The sequence below is a fragment of the Dunckerocampus dactyliophorus genome, chromosome 6 (assembly GCF_027744805.1).
Source record: "Dunckerocampus dactyliophorus isolate RoL2022-P2 chromosome 6, RoL_Ddac_1.1, whole genome shotgun sequence".
In the NCBI taxonomy this organism is placed as follows: Eukaryota; Metazoa; Chordata; class Actinopteri; order Syngnathiformes; family Syngnathidae; genus Dunckerocampus; species Dunckerocampus dactyliophorus.
In genome coordinates, this window is record NC_072824.1 from 5,959,752 (window position 1) to 5,978,535 (window position 18,784).

Genomic DNA, 18,784 nt, shown 5'->3' on the forward strand with positions numbered 1-18,784 from the left:
CTAGTGCTTTTATGACCACCGGCACCACTGTTGCGTTCACCTTCCAGGCTCTCTCCAGCTCTTCCTTGAGCCCTTGGTATTTCTCTAGTTTCTCGTGTTCCTTTTCTGATATTACCATCATTGGGGATGGCTACATCGATCACAATGGCTGTCCTCTGCTGCTTATCCATGATCATGATGTCCGGTTGGTTGGCTACAACCATCTTATCGGTCTGTATTCGGAAGTCCCACAGGATCTTAGCCCTCTCATTTTCCACCCCCTTGTGAGGTGTTTCCCATAGAGATCTAGGGGTCTCCAGTCCATATTCTACACAGATGTTTCTGTACACTATACCGGCTACTTGGTTATGGCGTTCCATGCATTCTTTTCCTGTCAGTATCTTACACCCTGCTATTAGATGCTGGACTGTTTCAGGGGCCTCTTTGCACAGACTGCACCTGGGATCCTGCCTGGTGTGGTAGATCTGGGCCTCTATTGCTCTGGTACTCAAGGCCTGCTCCTGTGCTGCCATGATTAGCGCCTCTGTGCTGTCCTTCAGTCCAGCCCTCTCTAACCATTGGTAGGACTTGTTCATATCCGCCACTTCAGCTATCTGTCGGTGGTACATCCCATGCAGGGTTTTTTCCTCCCATGATGGTTCCTCCAACTCCTTCTATTTCATCTCTTGGAGCCATCTTCCTGATGTATTCGTGGAGATTGGATGTTTCATCTTATAGCGGATAGTGGTCCTGATGCTCACTGATCCTCGGCCTCCCTCTTTGCACTTAGCGTATAGCCTCTGGCGACTGGATTTGGGGTGGACCCCTCCGTGCATGGTGAGCAGCTTCCATGTTTTAACATCTGCGGTCTGAACTTCCTCATTTGGCCGGCTTATTATCCCAGCAGGGTATCTGATCACTGGCAGGGCATAGCTGTTAATTGCTCGGATCTTGTTCTTGCCTAGCTGACTTCTCAGGACTTGCCTTACATGTTGCAGATACTTGACCGCAGCTTTCCTTGTGGCCTCTTCATGGTTACATTAGCCTGTGGCATTCCAAGGTACTGGTAGCTCTCCTCAACATCTACTATTCTGCCCTCTGGGAGTGCAACGCCCTCTGTATGGACTACCTTCCCTCTCTTTGTTACCATTCGGCCACATTTCTCCAGTCTGAATGACATTTCGATGTCCCCGCTGTAGATCCTGGTGGTGTGGATCAGTGAGTCAATGTCTCGCTCGCTCTTAGCATACAGCTTGAAGTCATCCATGTAGAGGAGGTGACTGACGGGGGCCCCATTCTTAAGTCGGAATCTATAGCCAGTCTTGTTGATTAGTTGGCTGGGGGGGTTCAGGCCTATGCAGAACAGCAGCAGGGACAGAGCATCTCCTTAGTATATGCCACATTTGATGGAGACTTGCGCAAGTTGGCTTCAAGGATGGTCTGCCACAGCGTGAAATGAGTTTGAAATGAAGGTGCTTAGAGTGGTGTTGACTCATCAGGCATTCCAAACATTCCATGTTTGTGGCATTGAATCATAGGCTTTCTGGTAATCAATCCATGCAGTGCACAGGTTTGTCTGTCTGGTTTTGCAGTCTCGGGCGACAGTTCTGTCAACCAGTAGTTGGTGTTTGACTCCTCTGGTGTTTTTACCAGTGCCTTTCTGTGTTTCTGTCACGTATTGATCCATGTGCCCACTTATCTTAGCTCCAATGATGCAAGACAGGAGCTTCCATGTTGTGGACAGACAGGTTATCGGCCGATAGTTGGATGGGACTGGTCCCTTCTGGGGGTCTTTCAGAATCAGGACTGTTCGCCCCTTGGTCAGCCATTCAGGGTGGGTCCCATCCCTCAGCAGTTGGTTCATTTGTTCATTTGTGCTGCTAGGCGCTGAAGTTAGCTTTAACCACTGATCTGTATAATATATCTGGATAGCTCATTGGCGATGACTTGTGAAGCCACACGGCCGCCATATTGCCACTCGCAAGAAACACTTTTCGGAACAGCTTTTGCATTCGTGGGGAACTTCTTTTATTAATTCGGATTGGACACAAATTTTGCCTTAAGATGCCTTCATGTGCAGCTATTAACTGCACAAATCGCCAGTTCAAAGGCTGTGGACGACATTTCACCTGTAAGTATGATTGAAATGTAGATTTATGATTGATCATTTAAGGGTTTTGCACTGTCGATCTCTCAGATATTTTCGATCGTGTAAAATTCCTCTGATTACATGTATGTCCCGAATTGATACGTTTATATAGCTCTATAATAGCTAAGAGGAAATTTACGTACGTTTTTGTTCTATCATGATATATGTATTTCTTTAAGGGACGAAGGTTGCGTTACTTGAAGGAATGTTCTGGAAAATAATATTACTGAACATGCATACTGGTATGTTTGAGATTGCAAACAATATATTGTCTTCCCCAAAGCATATGGTTTTGTTTCAGTGTTGTTTTTTTCTGTGTGTGTGTGGGTGTATGTGTTTATGGTTATTACACATTATGGTTAGCACATATTATTCCTGTGGTTTTTGTTCAAATATATTTCTATATCACAAAAGAGGTTATTTCTATTTCATAACACAAACTAAAAAAATCAGAAAAAAAATCAGAAAAATGTTGAATGATTTTAAAACTTGTCCAAAGTCACTCTGTTTGATGAATCATATTTTGTACAGATGAGAGCATAGTGAATTGTATGAAAGTAAGAAAAAAAAGTAAAGGATCATGACCATGGATTTTAGTGGAAAAAGGGATGGGAAAATGAAGACTTTGGAGTGGCCTAGTCAAAGTCCTGACCTGAATCCTATTGAGATGCTGTGGCATGACCTTAAAAAGGCGCTTCATGCTGGAAAACCCTCCAATGTGACTGAATGACAACAATTCTGCAAAGATGAGTGGGCTAAAATTCCTCCACAGCGCTGTAAGAGACTCATTGCAAGTTATCACAAACACTTGATTGCAGTTGTTGCTGCTAAGGGGGCCCAACCACTTATTAGGTTTAGGGGGCAATCACTTTTTCACACAGGACCATTTAGCTTTGGATTTTTTTCTCCCTTAATAATAAAACGTTTCATTTAAAAGCTGCATTTTGTGTTCTGTTGTGTTGTCACTGACTAATATTTAAATTTGTTTGATGATCTGAAACATGCAACACACATGCAAAAAAATACAAATCAAGAAGGGGGCAAACACTTTTTCACACCACTGTATTTATATTTTTATCCTCAGAAAATTGTTTTTTTCTTTTTCGACAGAAAACACATCTCGTTCACCATAAGTTGAAAATTATTTGGAAATACATGATAATACAGGTAAACTCGTTTTTTACATATTCATATTTTATGCTTCACTGATAATATTGATACAGTATTTTTTATAAAATTCTTTGGACAATTTTTCACAATTTGACATACTGCATTTGTTTTTTTATGTGTATAATAATCGAAATTATTAAGAAATGAGAAATACATTCTTGAAATATTTCACTTTTTGAATTGAACTCATGAAAGAAATGAACACTTAAAATTTATTGAGATGTACCTGTGTCCACAATTCTGTTTTATTCAGCAATCTGTTTAAATTCAGCAATATTTTAGCGTCTCGTGTTTGTGTCACGCTAGCGTGGAGGTCTCCGCCCCTGCGACGTTGGCCGTCGTCATCAGTTGTGGTGTTTCTGTACTGTGCTGTACAGCTCACTCACATCAGCGCCCTCTTGAGGCTTCAACCTGCAGGTGTTAAACAAAGAGTGGGGAGCATAAGTGTTTGATCCCGCCCCAGTACAGAACTCTTACGATAGCAAAGTACACCTAATCTCAACTCATTAGGTGGATAAAAGACACCTGTCACACAAACACTCTCCACCACCATGGGCAAGACCAAAGAGCGGCCAAAGACACACAAGACGAGAATAGACTACAGGAAGCTCAATTCAGAATTTCACCTTGTGGGGTAAGGATGATTGTGAGAAAGGTGAGGGAGCAGCCCAGAATGACAAGGGAGGAGCTGGTTAATGATGTCAAGAGAGTTGGGAGCACGGTCACCAAGAAAAGCATTCGGAAGATATTTTCTCTAATGGAGCAATATCTTGCAGTGCCCACTAGCTCCCCCTGCTCAAGAAGACACATGTAAAGACTTGTCTGAAGTTTGACAACAACTGAATGACTCAGACCATGTGGTCATGTGAGGCCAAAATGGAGCCCTTTGGCATCAACTGGACTTGATCAAAAACATCTTTTCCCCGATGTAGATGTCGTCACTAGTCTGGAAGAGCAAAGGTAAAACTGGAAGCAGCCCATCCTGGACTCACCCTGAGACATGGTCGGCACTTTTAACTGTGGTGTACTCCACTTCGTCCTCCTCCACGTGCATCAAGCGTCTGTGGGGAGCTGGCGTGACATTGGAGTAGATAGGACCATCAGGGGATTTGGTGAAGCTGACCTTGGAATAGACCAGGTCCTCCTCCTCCTTGCTTGAAGTGTTGCCACAATTTGGAGCCCCGTCGGACTGAGGAGTATAAACACGGAGCATTACATACAGTATATCATGGAGTACTCCTCGCTCATCCATTCACAAAATTGTACACTCATTTATTGTAAATTCATTCCTGCACTTTAGTGGCATTTGGTTTGTTAATTTTGCATATTTATGATCTAATTTAACAATAAAGCTCATGTTCAATCAGCAAGTCTAGCACATCTTGCAGTACCACTTCGTACCACAGTCACTCACAAGGGCAAAAAGGTTTAATTTCATTAATAAATTCAAAAATGAATTATAAATTCAACAAAGTGTTTAAAAAATGAAGGATTTGTCCAATTAACATATATTGTTAGTATTAATTATTAAAATAATTTAATAAAAAGACATTTAATAAAAAAAGTAAATATTTTTGTGCATAATTAAATTTTAAGAAAAAAATCTTAAAATAATAAACAATATAAATTATATAACATTTATACAAAAAATAAAATTAAATGATTATTTAAATAAATACATAATGAATTCAACAAAAATAAGATTAAAAAATATAACTACAAGTATTTATTTCAATTTTACTGCATTATTTATTAATATACAGTACACATTAAATACAAAATTTTTATCTTAGTTTTGCACATAAGTAAAATAATACATTCCATTTATACATTTTTAGCAAACTTTTTTTATGATTATTAAAATAACAAATACCATCCATCCATTTTCTATACCGCTTCTCCTCTTTAGGGTCACGGGGGCATGCTGGAGCCTATCCCAGCTGACTTCAGGCGACAGGCGGGGTACACCCTGGACTAGATGCCAGCCAATCACAGGGCACATATAGACAAACAACCATTCACACTCACATTCATACCTATGGACAATTTAGAGTCACCAACTGACCTAACATGCATGTTTTTGGAATGTGGGAGGAAACCGGAGTACCCGGAGAAAACCCACACACACACGGGGAGAACATGCAAACTCCACACAGAAATGCCCAGGGGAGAATCGAACCCAGGCTGTTACTGTGTTGGCCAACATGCTAACCACTAGACCACCGTGCAGCCAAAATAACAAATACAATATAAATAATAAAATAAAGAGAGTGAGAGACATTTCAACTAGACGTAGTCGGTCTAACCAGTTTGGGTTCTCGAACCAAACTCCTCGAGAAGGGCTGGACCTTGTTCTACTCTGGAGTTGCTGCAGGGGAGACGCGGTGAGCTGGTGTGGGCTTATGAATAGCCCCCTGGCTCAGTGCCTCCGTGTTGGAGTCATCCCCAGTGAAGGTCAGTTCCCCATGCCTGGGTTGGGGAAAGGGTTTCTGACTGTCGTTTGTGCGTAAACAGAAGCTCAGAGTACCCAGCCTTTTCAGAGTTTATCAGAGGGGTGCTGTAAAGTACCCATGCTGGTGTCTCTGTAGTTCTACTGGGAGACTTCAATGCCCATGTAGGCAATGACAGTGTGACCTGGAGGGACGTGATTCAGAGGAACGTAATATTATTGGACTTCTGTGCCAACCACAGTTTGTCTATAACAAACACCATGTTCGAACATCAGGATGTCCACAAGTGCACTTCGCACCAGGACACCCTCGACCGCAGGTCTATGATTGAATTTGTAGTCGTACCAACAGACCTGTGTCTGCATGTTCTGGACACGCGGGTGATTTGTAGTCGTACCAACAGACCTGTGTCTGCATGTTCTGGACACACGGGTGAAGAGAGGGGCTGAGCTGTCAACTGATCACCACCTAGTGATGAGTTGGATTAAATGGCAGGGGAGGATGCCGGGCAGACCTGGGAGACCAAACGTGTAGTGAGGGTGTGCTGGGAATGTCTTCAACTCTCACCTCCGGTACAGCTTTGCCTGCATCCCGGAAAAAGACAAGGATATCAAGTCTGAATGGGCCATATTTTGTGTTTCCATTGCTGAGGCAGCCGATCGGGGCTGCAGCCGCAAGGTGGTTAATGCCAGTCGTGGCGGCAAACAAACCCGATGGTGGTCAGGGCTGCAGTCAAGCTGAAGAAGGAGTCCTATCAGGAATGGATGGCTTGTGGGGCTCCTGAAGCAGCTGACAGGTACCTGCAGGCCAAGCAGCACGCGGCTTCGGCGGTTGTCGAGGCAAAAACGAGGGTGTGGGAGGAGTTCGGTGAGGCCATGGAACGCAATTTTCAGTCGGCCTCAAAGAGGTTTAGGCAAACTGTTGCCTCAGAAAGGGGAAGCAGTACCCAGTTCACACTGTTTACAGTGAGGACGGAGGCCTGATGACCTCAACTGATGATATAATCGGGCGGCGGAAGGATTACTTTGAGACCCTTCAAACCTCCTGACCTAGCTTCCATAGAGGAAGAAGAGTCTGAGGACACAAATGTGGACAGGTCCATCACCGTGGCTGAGGTATCTGAGGTAGTCAAAAAACTCCTCAGTGGCAAAACTCCGGGGGTGGACGAGTTTTGCCCTGATTTCCTCAAGGCTCTGGATGTTGAGGGACTGTCTTGGTCATCTCTTCAACATTGCATGGAAGACAGGAACAGTACCCCTGGATTGCAGACCGGGGTGGTAGTCCCCCTTTTCAAGAAAGGTGTGTTCCAACTATAGAGGGATCCCTTCCTAGTGAAGTGTTCCAGGCATGCCCAGCCGGGAGAAGGCCGCTCTGGGGCATTTGGACTTCAGAAGTTGTCTTAGGCAGATCAAAACATTTGTGTGTTGTGGTTGGTTTCACTTTCACCTGTGCTTTGGACTCTGAACTCTCTCTGCACTTGTTTGATGGGCTCTTTTTCCTTAAAGAAGAAAAAGTTTGTTCAAGTAGAGTAAACAACAACCTGGACTAAAGCACGAGGCTTAAGTCTTCACCTCAACACCAAGAAGGCAGCGAGAGCCAGGACCACCAGAACAACGACAGCGACTGAGCCACCAAAAGCTGCTGCCATCATGGGACCTGATGAACGTGACAGGAACACGAGCATCACAGTTACCATGGAAACAATCAAAGAATTCCAGAAAGTGACCTGCTAACTACTTACTAGCCTCCACTTGGAGCCACACTGTAGCATTACAGCGCCCTCTGCTGTTGGAAGCCACACAGTAGTATTCGCCACTGGCGCTGGGCTGAACGTTGGTGAGGTTCATGATACTCTCAGATGATACCTTCAAGTCACCATTCGTCTTGAACCACATGTACTTAGCCTCCGGGTTTGCATCGCTGCTACAAGTCAGATTGACTGAAGCACCCTTGCGTACTTCACAGGAGGTTCCCACTGAGACCAAGCAAAACTTAGGAGCATCTGGTGGAGAACATGTGTGGAGACACACTTTAATTACACTGAAGCCCTGAAATGTTTCACACACTCTGGGCTAGAGGTCCACTAGGTTTCCCAGCTGCTGTCTCCTTGAGACCACAACCAAACCATCCATTGATTCCACTGTCATGTTCTGACTCCATCCTCAGGAGAAGACGTGAGGGTCAAACGGCCGAAATAACTCCTGATCTTCTCATGCTCCTATTGGTGCAGTCATTTTAGAAGTTTGGGATTTGACTTCCATGTTGGACTTTGGTACCTAAACTGGATCTCCATGTTGGACTTTGGTACCTAAACTGGACCTCCATGTTGGACTTTGGTACTGACACCGGACCTCGATGTTGGATTTAGGACCTCCATATTGGACTTTTGTATCAAAATTGAACATCCGTGTTGCACTTAAGATGACCATGTTGGTCTTTGGTACCTAAAGTGGACAGCTATGTTGGACCTAGGACCTCCATATTGGATTTTGGTCCCTATATTGGACCTCCAAGTTGAATTTAGGACCTCATGTTGGACTTTGGTGCCTAAACTGGACATCTATGTTGGAACTAGGACCTCCATTTTGAATGGTGGCCCTTATACTGGATGACTAAATTGAACTTAGGACTTGCATGTTGGATTTTGGAACGTAGACTGGACATTCATGTTGGACTTATTACATCCAGTTTGAAATTTAGTACTTACACTGGACCTTTATATTGGACTTGGGACCACTATGTTGGACATTGGTCCTTTAACTGGACCTCCATGTTGAACTTTGCTAGCGAAACAGAGCCTCCATGTTGAACTAGTTTGGTAGCTAAGAGGACCGCCATGTTGGACTAAGGATATCAGTGTTGGACAGAGGACCTTCATGTTGAACTTTGGTACTTATACTGAACGTAGGACCTCAATGTTAGACTTTTGTACATACACTGGACCTCTATGTTGGACTTTGGTACCTGAACTGGACCTCCATGTTGGACACTTACACTGCACGTCTATGAAGACTGAGGAAGAGTTGAAACGTCCATATTTATTCACAGACTCGCAGCAGAACGTTCCAGCATCTTTAGGGCGGATGGAAATGAAGGAATATTTTTGAGCTTTTTGGGTCAGAATTCGGTTGTCCTTGTACCAGGTGTAGCTAGAGGCTGGGTTAGCATCACTGCTGCAGGTCAGAGTCACAAACTGTCCCTCCTCGGTGACATTAGATGGATTCACGAACAATAAGGATGACCTTGGAGCATCTGAAGGACAGGACATTGTCCTCATCAGTGTCGCTGCACGTCCTAAAGAGGTCGTCGTACTCACATTGGACATCTATGAAGACGGTTTCCGATGTCTTCTTCCCCAGCTGGTTCTCCACAGTACACCAATACTCTGCTGAGTCTGAAGACTTGATGGAGTTGAAGACAAGCTCTGGGTCTTCACCGAGGACTTCATCATTTGAATGTCTCTTCTTGTACCAGCGGTGTTTAGGTGATGCTGAGACATTGGTGCTGCAGTTCAGAGTCAGTGGACGTCCCTCCAATATCTCAGCAGCATCACTCAAATACACTGAGGGACGGCTCAGAGCATCTGGAGGAGGAGGATGAAGAACAATTTAGAGCAAAGACATCTTGTTTTTTTCTTTGATCACAACAGTGATCAAGGCCACCACGGCCAAACACTCTTGAACACGTCTGTTTTACTGCTTCATGTCGTGTTTCACTCCAGCCCCGTTTGTGGTGGTACTGCACAGTACACACCGCGGGCCGTTTTTTTCAGCGCAGCTCCATCTGCTGGACCTAGTGAGTCACTTCCCCCCTTGGCTTCATTGCCAGTCTACAAGGTTTCCCCAAAGTCTGGACAGAAAATATACACATATATATTATATTCTTACTTTATCCATGAGAGAGAACAAAGACTACAAGAGGTGACTTTTGTGGACCAGGAAGTAGCAAAGATTAGTCAGGATGAAGTGAGGAGGGCATTGAAGAGGATGAAGAGTGGAAAGGCCATCGGTCCTGATGTTATACCTGTAGAGGTTTGGAAGTGTCTAGGAGAGGTGGCAGTAGAGTTCCTGACTGGGTTGTTCAACAGGATCTTAGATCATGAACAGATGCCTGAGGAATGGAGGAGAAGTGTGCTGGTGCCCATTTTTAAGAACAAGGGAGATGTGCAGAGCTGTGGCAGCTACAGAGGAATAAAGCTGATGAGCCATACAATGAAGTTATGGGAAAGAGTAGTTGAAGCTAGACTAAGGGCACAAGTGAGCATTTGTGAGCAGCAGTATTGGTTTCATGCCAAAAAAGTACTACAGAGGCAGTATTTGCTTTGAGGATGTTGATAGAGAAGTACAGAGAAGGCCAGACGAAGCTGCATTGTGTTTTTGTAGATCTGGAGAAAGCTTATGACAGGGTGCCCAGAGAGGAACTGTGGTATTGTATGAGAACGTCTGGAGTGGCAGAGAAGTATGTTAGAGCGGTACAGGACATGTATGAGGACTGGAAGACAGTGGTGAGGTGTGCGGTAGGTGTGGCAGAGGAGTTCAAGGTGGAGGTGGGACTGCATCAGGGATCAGCTCTGAGCCCCTTCTTGTTCGCTATTGTGATGGACAGACTGACAGACGAGGTTAGACAGGAATCTCCATGGACTGTGATGTTTGCAGATGACATTGTGATCTGCAGTGAGAGCAGGGAACAGGTGGAGGAGAAGCTAGAGAGGTGGAGGTTTGCCCTGGAAAGGAGAGGAATGAAGGTTAGCCGCAGTAAGACAGAGTACATGTGTGTGAATGAGAGGGACCCAAGTGGAAGAGTGAGCTTACAGGGAGAAGAGATCAAGAAGGTGGAGGATTTGAAGTACTTAGGGTCAACAGTCCAGAGCAATGGAGAGTGTGGAAAAGAGGTGAAGAAGCGTGTACAGGCAGGATGGTACGGGTGGAGAAAAGTGTCAGGTGTGACGTGTGATAGAAGAGTTCCAGCTAAAATGAAAGGAAAGGTGTACAAAACTGTGGTTAGACCAGCGATGTTGTTTGGTCTAGAGACAGTGTCAATGAGGAAAAGGCAGGAGACAGAGCTGGAGGTAGCAGAGATGAAGATGCTGAGGTTCTCTCTGGGATTGACCAGAAAGGATAAGATCAGGAATGAGTACATCAGAGGGACAGCACATGTTAGAGGTTTTGGAGATAAAGTCAGAGAGGCCAGACTGAGATGGTTTGGACATGTCCAGAGGAGAGGTAGGGAATATATACATGTACGTAGAAGGATGCTGAGTTTGGAACCGCCAGGCAGGAGGCCTAGAGGAAGACCAAGAGGAGGATGATGGATGTAGTGAAAGAGGACATGAAGGTAGTTGGTGTGAGAGAAGAGGATGCAGAAGACAGGGTCAGATGGAGGCAATTGATTCGCTGTGGCGACCCCTTAAGGGAAAAGTTGAAAGGAGAAGATTATATTCATACATTATTTTAAAAAAATACATGTTTAATGTAATTAATAATTATTCCATTAATTTTTTATAATAAAATAATTATCATTGATGATAAATATAAACGTTTAATTAATAATGATTGAATAAAAATTGATAATTATTTCTCTTATTACAGTTTTACATTATATTTTTATTATACCAAAATAATACATTTTTTATTATGAAAATTAACATTAAATGTAATTAACAATTATTCAATAAAAAACAGTTAATTTTATTATAATAAAATACTGTAATTATTTTTCATGATAAATATAAATGTTTAATTTAATATTGATTGAATCCAAACAGATATTTTTTTTATCAGAAATAATGATGCGTATTATGCATACATAATTAAAATGTGTAATCTGCCCATTCCACAGCTGCAAACTCTTCCGGGTTACACATCTCACGGATTGTGATGTTTTTGTGTTGATATAAAACACTGTAGCTTTTAGAATAACCATGCCAAAACAGCCTTAGTCGTATATCTGCAGACTAATGGAATTTTAAAATTTTAAGCAGGAATGAATGGACACAAAAAATGCACGTCCCCCACTCGAATGAGAAAAAAAATGTACATCCACACGAGTGAAGTTGAAAAAAATTTATGTCCACATAAAACACATTCAACATTCAACAGCTGTCATACGCTTTTTGCCCCAACCTGAAAATGATATTGGTATGTTCCATTGCTAATGTCATTGCTAATCAGACATCTTCTCAAAGTTTGACCATAATAACTCCTATTTTTTTTCAGCCTGGCCTATTGGGGCAAGTCCTGTCATGTTGGCAACTTCAACCAAGCATCTGTATGTGTGCACTGATGATGCATACGAGTGTGCTTCATTCACCAATTATGTTGTTTAAAAGGACGAGAAGGTTTTAAGCTTATAAGTGTTGAACATTTCAGGATAAATAATAAGAAAGATACAAAGTTGGGGGGTGGGGTGGGGGTTAATGTTCACTTGAGCCCACAATCTAAAATAGGCTTTAAATTTTGGCCCCCTGTGCGATTGAGTTTGACACCCCTGCTCTAGACGATCTTTCTTTACTTTAAGTATTTTAGTCAATACAGAGTAGTGATTAAATGAAAGATTCATGTCTCATAATCCTTAAAGTGCTGTTTTTTGGGGTCATTTACATGCGTGTCTGCCTGATAGTTCCTCATCGCCTTCCTGCTAACCCTCCCTGTCCGTCCTGGTGCCCTCTAGTCTGCCTAGCAACAAGTGCAATGCAAGCAGGAAAAAATGTCAATTCTGTTGACCAGTCGCTGTTTCTACGAGCTGGCTAAATGTGTTCATCAGCTGGCAGGTTTTCACAGTGAATTCCGCTTTTTGTGTTATTTTCATTTGGAAGAGAAATAAGTTTTCCTGCTCTGTCGTCTACTTTAGTGCTTGGTACCCCACCCCAACCCAAAAAACTCACACAGGCGAGGGGAGTTGATGCTATTTCCGGCACACGTGACGTATTCTCCAGGATATAAGCTGACTTCTAGTTTCGGTCCAGCAGCAGCCGTAAACTTCTTCTCTCCATTCTGCCACCACTCAAAAGACATAGGATGTTCTGGACGGCATTGTGTGTGACACACCAGCTGTGCAACAACATGAGAAGGTTCAACTCTGACCGCCATCACCTGCACTTGCACGGCTGGAGGCGAGAGAAGCAAACACGAGAACATATACTGTAATATTATTATTTCTTTGAAATGCAATCATGTAAAAGCCATAGAAGGTGAGCACCACTTCTTACAGGCAAGGGCACCGTATTGGGCGGGGTGTTTGGAGGTGTTTGAGTGAGTGTGTTCCTACCTGTTACTGTCAAAATGCTTCCAGGTAAAATACTCCTCCATTCCAAACCATATATTGTGAATTTGAAGCGATACTGGGCGGAATCACTCGCCTTCACATTTTTGATTTTCAGCGTCCATCGTCCATACGGCACTGAAAGGAACTGAAGACGACCCGCATACTGGGGGTCTGACATGAGATCCTCAGGTATGGAAGGATTTTTCCACATGTGACTACGATCTGGTCTGAACCAGAACTTTGACATGATGTATCCACCACTACTGTATGAGCATGTAATGTCCACCGATGAGCCCTCGAGGGCACAGATGCGTCTCTTGTCGTAAACCACCTGGTGACATGAGCCGTACACACCTGAAAGACAGAAAAAACACTTCAAATGAGTTAGCATGGAGCTACATGAAGCCTGAAGGATCCACTCACACACTGGAGGAGACGCAGCATGCTCGTGTCCTCTTACGGCACAGGAATAGCTGTCCTTAGAGTAATATTCTACTGAGTATTCTTGGGAGTTTGCATTTTGGATTTCCTCTCCATTCCTATACCAGATGTATGAGGAAGCAGGCCAAGCACTGCATCTGCTCAGACACTTCATATCTTTCCGGGAATAACCAGGGAACACTTGTACCCTGAGATCTGGAATTGAATGAACAGAACACTCGTTAAATCATGTCATGATGAATGTCTTCATGTCCATTTCCACCAATCAGTACAGTTTGGGTCAGTTTCCATTGTCATAAGTTGAAAAGGGTGCCAAAATGAACTTTTGTTGGGTACCAAGCCCAGTTGTAGGCCACCTAAAGGGGCGGAGCTAGACACATTGCAGTGTGTTGACCGGTGTACAGAGAATGGAATGAAGAGAAAAAACAAGATGTCCGCTTTTGGTGTGGTTCTTTGTTGGTGCCACGCTATGATGTCACAGTAGCTGGCCCCGCCCACCCACACCAGACAATCAGCGTTTAGACTGCCTGACGTCAAACTGGACTGGAGTTTGGTGGAAATGTGTTTAGCGAAAGCAGTACCAGTGACAGTCACATTGACTCCAGGCAGGATGGTGTAGCTTCCTTTGATCGGATGGTTAGTTGTGAATCTGAACTTGTACACGGCGCTCTGTCTCAGGTCTGCGATGGTCAGATTGCAGCGGTCGCCATGACAGTCAGACTGTAAACGACCAAAGTACTCAGGGTCCAACATCAGATCTTCAGGGTGATTATTTTGACCGTTGATGAACCACACTCTTTTCTCAACGCTTGTCTCACGCCCGTCTTGTGTGGGCGGGTAGGTGAAGGAGCACTGAAGCTCCACTGTTGTTCCTTCCAGGGCACAGATCTCAGTGGGAGTACAAATCCCCCACCAATCAGCACTGAGGACCACTGAAACACAGAACATCACACTTCTTTACACGCCCGAGAACCACCAGTGAAGCTTGTGAAAAGCAATTCATGGACCGTCTACTAGATGCAAAAAATGGCTTCATCTTTGGCCTGTGCCACGCCCCTTTTTGAGGTTTGTGGTTTTTCACTAAAAGTGTGCAGTTAAACACACAGACACATGAAACTGAAACATTTATCATTTCTTGGTTGCCAATGACATTACAATACACTAAAAATACATATCTACGTATATATGTCTATATACTGTACAGTATACACTCCTCAGCTAAATTTTTGACTATTTAAAAAATTGCAAGAATTTACATTTTACACTGTTGGATCTTAAGGAATTTCTCAGCAGAGCTTCAAAGCGCAAAAACAAGAAATGGGAGTGAGGCAAAAAAAATGTTTTGAGTTAGCAATTTATTGCAAACAAGCATTAAAGTGAAACAGGCTGTTTATCAGCTGATTAAATGTTGAACACTACAGCCTTTAAAAGGCTGGGTCGGGTTGCTGACGGGGGATGTCTGGGAGCGAGGCTTCCTGGTGTCGGGCAGTCGACCACTGTGTGTGTGCGTGTGTATATGTGCATCCGTGCGTATGTGTGGGTGCTTTTATTTATTTATTTATTTTAGTTATTTATTTTGGGGGGAGGGGGCATACAGGGGTCTGCTCCGTGGGGTCAGGTGCTGGGTGATACATCTCTGCCGCCTGGGCCTCCTCCGGGCCGGGCTCCGCTCCCTGGGGGTGCCGTTGGGGGGGGGGGGGGGGATTGGCGCTTCCAGCGTAGGCAGGCTTCTTTCCGGTTGCGGGGGCATCTCTGGGCCTGCTTGTGTGTGGCCCCCGGTGCTCGTCTGCCTTTGTGGGGTGTGATCTCTTGCTGGTCTCGTGGATTGGCTGTCCTCCGGCCTGCTGGCGCCCTGTCTTTGGTTGGGATTACCTCTCTGCAGGATCCCATTGGCTGTCTGTCAAGACACGAGACCCAAATGAAGGCTGTTACAGGTGCCGAGTGCAGTCTAATAACGCCATCATGATCCTTCAATGGAACAATGGAGCTTCAGATTGTGCAGGGGCGTCAAATGGCAGCTGGTTGTGTGGAGATGTTGCAGGGGGCATCCCTCATGACTGAAGGCTCTCGTCTGTGTGGTAATGACTGGCTTTTTCAGCAGGACAACGCTGGACTTCACAAAGGACTTCTTCCAGAGGAATAACATCACTCTTTTGGACCATCCTGCATGTTCCCCTGATCTAAATCCAAGTGAGAACATTTGGGGATGGATGGCAAGAGAAGTTTACAAAAATTGACATCAGTTCCAGACAGTGGACGCCCTTTGTTAGTCCATCTTCACCACCTGGATCAACATTCCCACTAGCCTCCTGGAAACACTGGCATCAAGCATGCCCAAACACATTTTTCAGCTGATTAACAAGAATGGCACAGCTACAGATTACTGGCTCTTTTTTCAACAATTTACTATCGGGGGTATTGTTTTGTTTTAGCTGTGGTCTTAAACTTTTGATCAGCTGATGGACAGCCTATTTCATGTTCATGCTTGTTTGTAATTAATTGCTCACTCCCAAAAAAATGTCACTCCCATTTCTTTTTTTTGCATTTTGAAGCTCTACTGAGCAGATGTGTGGGCTCGAGTCACACGACTTACACTTGAGTCAGACTTGAGTCACAATTTTGATGACTTTGTACTCGACTATATCATCAAACACTTGCAATTCGGTCGCTAGGTGGCCTAGTGGTTAGTGTGTTGGCCATACATTCTGGAGCTCGGGAAGATCTGGGTTTGTTCTCTATGTGGAGTTTGCATGTTCTCCCCGTGTGTGTGTGGGTTTTCTCTGGGTACTCCGGTTTCCTCCCACATTCCAAAAACATGCATGTTAGGTTAATTGGAGACTCCAAATTGTCCATAGGTATGAATGTGAGTGTGAATGCTTGTTTTTCTATATGTGCCCTGCCATTGGCTGGCCACCAGTCCAGGGTGTACCCCGCTTCTCGCCCTAAGTCAGCTGGGATAGGCTCCAGCATATCCCCATGACCCTAGTGAGGACAAGCAGCATAGAAAAAAGGATATATGGACTCTCAACTTCACTTTGACATCAATGACTCAGGATTTGACCCCTGACTTTAGTCTAGTCTAGTCTAATACTTGAGATTGTCAGTGAGTGTGTTGAGTAAAATGTGTGCCCATTCAATGTATTTAATGTGATTTCCAGCAAGACAACATATTTCCCTTTGAATCTGCCTCATTGAATGCATCTACTGTATTAACGTCTAATCAGTTTTAAGAAAAGGATTACATAAATCCAGAATGCCATGTCAGCACTCTTTTTCTGTGACTAAGTCTTGTCACACCGGTCTTGAAAATGTATTCATTGTAATTGTCAAATGTAATAGACTGTTGTTAAAATAGCATTTTATTTGGGAGACACTAAACAGTGTTCATGACTTGCAAGGACTTGAACATTTTAAGCCCATGATTTTGGACTTGACTCGACCTGTCTTGTCTTGAATTAAGACTTGAGTTGGACCTGCATGTCTTTACTTGAGACTTCACTCGAGAGACTTGAGATTAAAGACTTGAGACTTACTTGAGACTTGCAAAACACTGACTTGTTCCCAGATCTGCTACTTAGAACCTCCTTAAGGACCTCCAACAGTGTAAAATGAACCCCCAATAGTGCAAAATGAACCTCCAACAGTGCAAAATGTAAATTGTTAAATTTTTTTCCCCTGGTCTTAAAATGTTGTTCACTTTTATGGTAGCTTTATTTTAACAGAGAGACAGAATTGACACTTGTATGGTGGTTAAAGGGATGGCTGGGATTTTTGACATGAAGTTGTATGACATCCCCATCAGCACTGTGGCACTGCGGAACTACGTACTTCATCACAGAAATTTGACCAGAACTGGACTTAGGAGACCAGGCGGGGCGTAAGTCGCTGTTATTGGACTACAATGCTGATGGGGATGTCATACAACTTCATGTCAAAAAATACAAACTATCCCTTTTAAGGATGTTAAAATATGATTTCAAACATTGCCTGCATACTTCATAAAGTGTTTATGTTGGCCACAGTTTGACTCTGGAACATAAATTTTCTATTTACATTATTTCTGATGAGAACCTTTGCAGAATCTTTGAGCATATTGTGTTGCTCTGAAAATGAACAGTTTCTGTCATTTTGGGTAGTTCTCACTTCTCTAAATGATGCTACTGTCTTTTGTCTTATTCTTAAGTCTTATTTCCCTCTGAGACACACTGAATTGTTTTGGAAGATGTCATTTTAGGCCTGTGCTCTTCAGGAGGTCTTGTTAGCTTTACTGTGGAGATGTTTGGTTCTTTTTTCACAGTCAGTGTTGGTTGCTTCAAACCTGATTAGAATCACTGAGAAGATGCCTCAGGAAGTGACACTACAGTCAAGCAATTCTAATCTTGTACATAAGTGACCAGAAAAGTCCAGATAAAATACGACTTAACTTGAAAGTTTGTCACTTAAGACTCTTAAGACTTAAGTTCTGTTTGAATCGTGTGAACAAAGAACATACAAAGTTTAACTGCAAAGGGCACATGATGTTATATCTGAGACAAAAATACAACAAATAATAACAATAAGATGAAAGCATGCAAAGATGCTGCAAGCGTGGAAAAAGAGAAACAGCTTCTCTGTTAAAGTTGGTCTAAAAAGGCAACATTTTATAAATCACATTCAAAGTCCAACTCACACTGACCAAATGAAAATGCTCACATACAAAAGTAAACGTGTACTACCTTGCACGCTGAGGAAGAGGACCACAAATCTCTTTTTAAAAGTCATATTGGTGTATTTGAACAAGTAGAAATGGGTGCGTCTACAAGTCACAGCAACAAGACAAGGACGAGGCGGTTTTTGCGTCTCCTGTTCAAAGAAACAGAGAGCAAGAACTGACCTTCTTCCTCTTTCCCTTATTGACATGCATGACTAAAACCACCTCATTAATTTTTTTTTTCTTCACAAGCAAGTTCCTCTAATATCTCGACACACTTTCACAAACATGGCTGAGACGTTTGTGCAAACAGAAGAGTACTTTAAAATGATCTTAGGAACAACAACTTTTTTTTTTCAAGTTCATTTAGGGCAAATATTTGCTTTTTGGAAATCATTTACCTGATCACTTTTGTTCTTCTGCACAATTAGCTGTAGATATGCAGGGGAAGCTTTGTTAGCGTCATTAATGCATTCTAGAAGGTCCGACTATAAATAATGTAAATCTGATTAATTCCTTCCAGAAAACCTAAATTGTTAACACATACACGTTTTTATAATTTTACAATGATAGTTTTATGTGGAGAAAACTATTTTAAATGCATATAAATTAGGGCTGTCAATCAATTAAAATGTTTATTCA

General features: G+C 43.2%; 1 protein-coding gene across 3 annotated transcripts; it reads right to left on the minus strand.

The window, feature by feature from the left end:
• Positions 1–3,215: 3,215 nt before the first annotated feature.
• LOC129182278 (B-cell receptor CD22-like) lies at positions 3,216–18,304 on the minus strand. 3 transcript variants are annotated; one of them, XM_054778164.1, is made up of 12 exons: positions 18,168–18,304; positions 14,034–14,384; positions 13,435–13,647; positions 13,015–13,365; positions 12,632–12,853; positions 9,065–9,331; positions 8,743–9,000; positions 7,490–7,750; positions 7,320–7,404; positions 7,195–7,246; positions 4,422–4,487; positions 3,216–3,709 (listed from the first exon to the last, which is right to left on the minus strand). In XM_054778164.1, the coding sequence occupies exons 1-12, from the start codon at positions 18,211–18,213 to the stop codon at positions 3,686–3,688; spliced, it is 2,196 nt and encodes a 731-aa protein (XP_054634139.1). In that variant the 5' UTR covers positions 18,214–18,304; the 3' UTR covers positions 3,216–3,685. The 3 variants fall into 3 exon arrangements, with proteins under 3 accessions (XP_054634139.1, XP_054634138.1, XP_054634140.1); XM_054778163.1 differs by having other exon boundaries at positions 4,291–4,487; XM_054778165.1 differs by lacking the exon at positions 8,743–9,000 and having other exon boundaries at positions 4,291–4,487.
• Between the last annotated feature and the right edge of the window lie 480 nt (positions 18,305–18,784).

What these genes read in the sequence shown, in the direction of transcription:
- LOC129182278 (XM_054778163.1), bottom strand. Translation starts at nt 18,213, where the DNA reads ATGACTTTTAAAAAGAGATTTGTGGTCCTCTTCCTCAGCGTGCAAG. An exon ending in TGCTGCGTCTCCTCCAGTGT is followed by an intron (nt 13,366 to 13,434) that starts GTGAGTGGATCC and finishes TCTGTCTTTCAG; the next exon opens with GTGTGTACGGCTCATGTCAC. An exon ending in AAGCATTTTGACAGTAACAG is followed by an intron (nt 12,854 to 13,014) that starts GTAGGAACACAC and finishes TCTCGCCTCCAG; the next exon opens with CCGTGCAAGTGCAGGTGATG.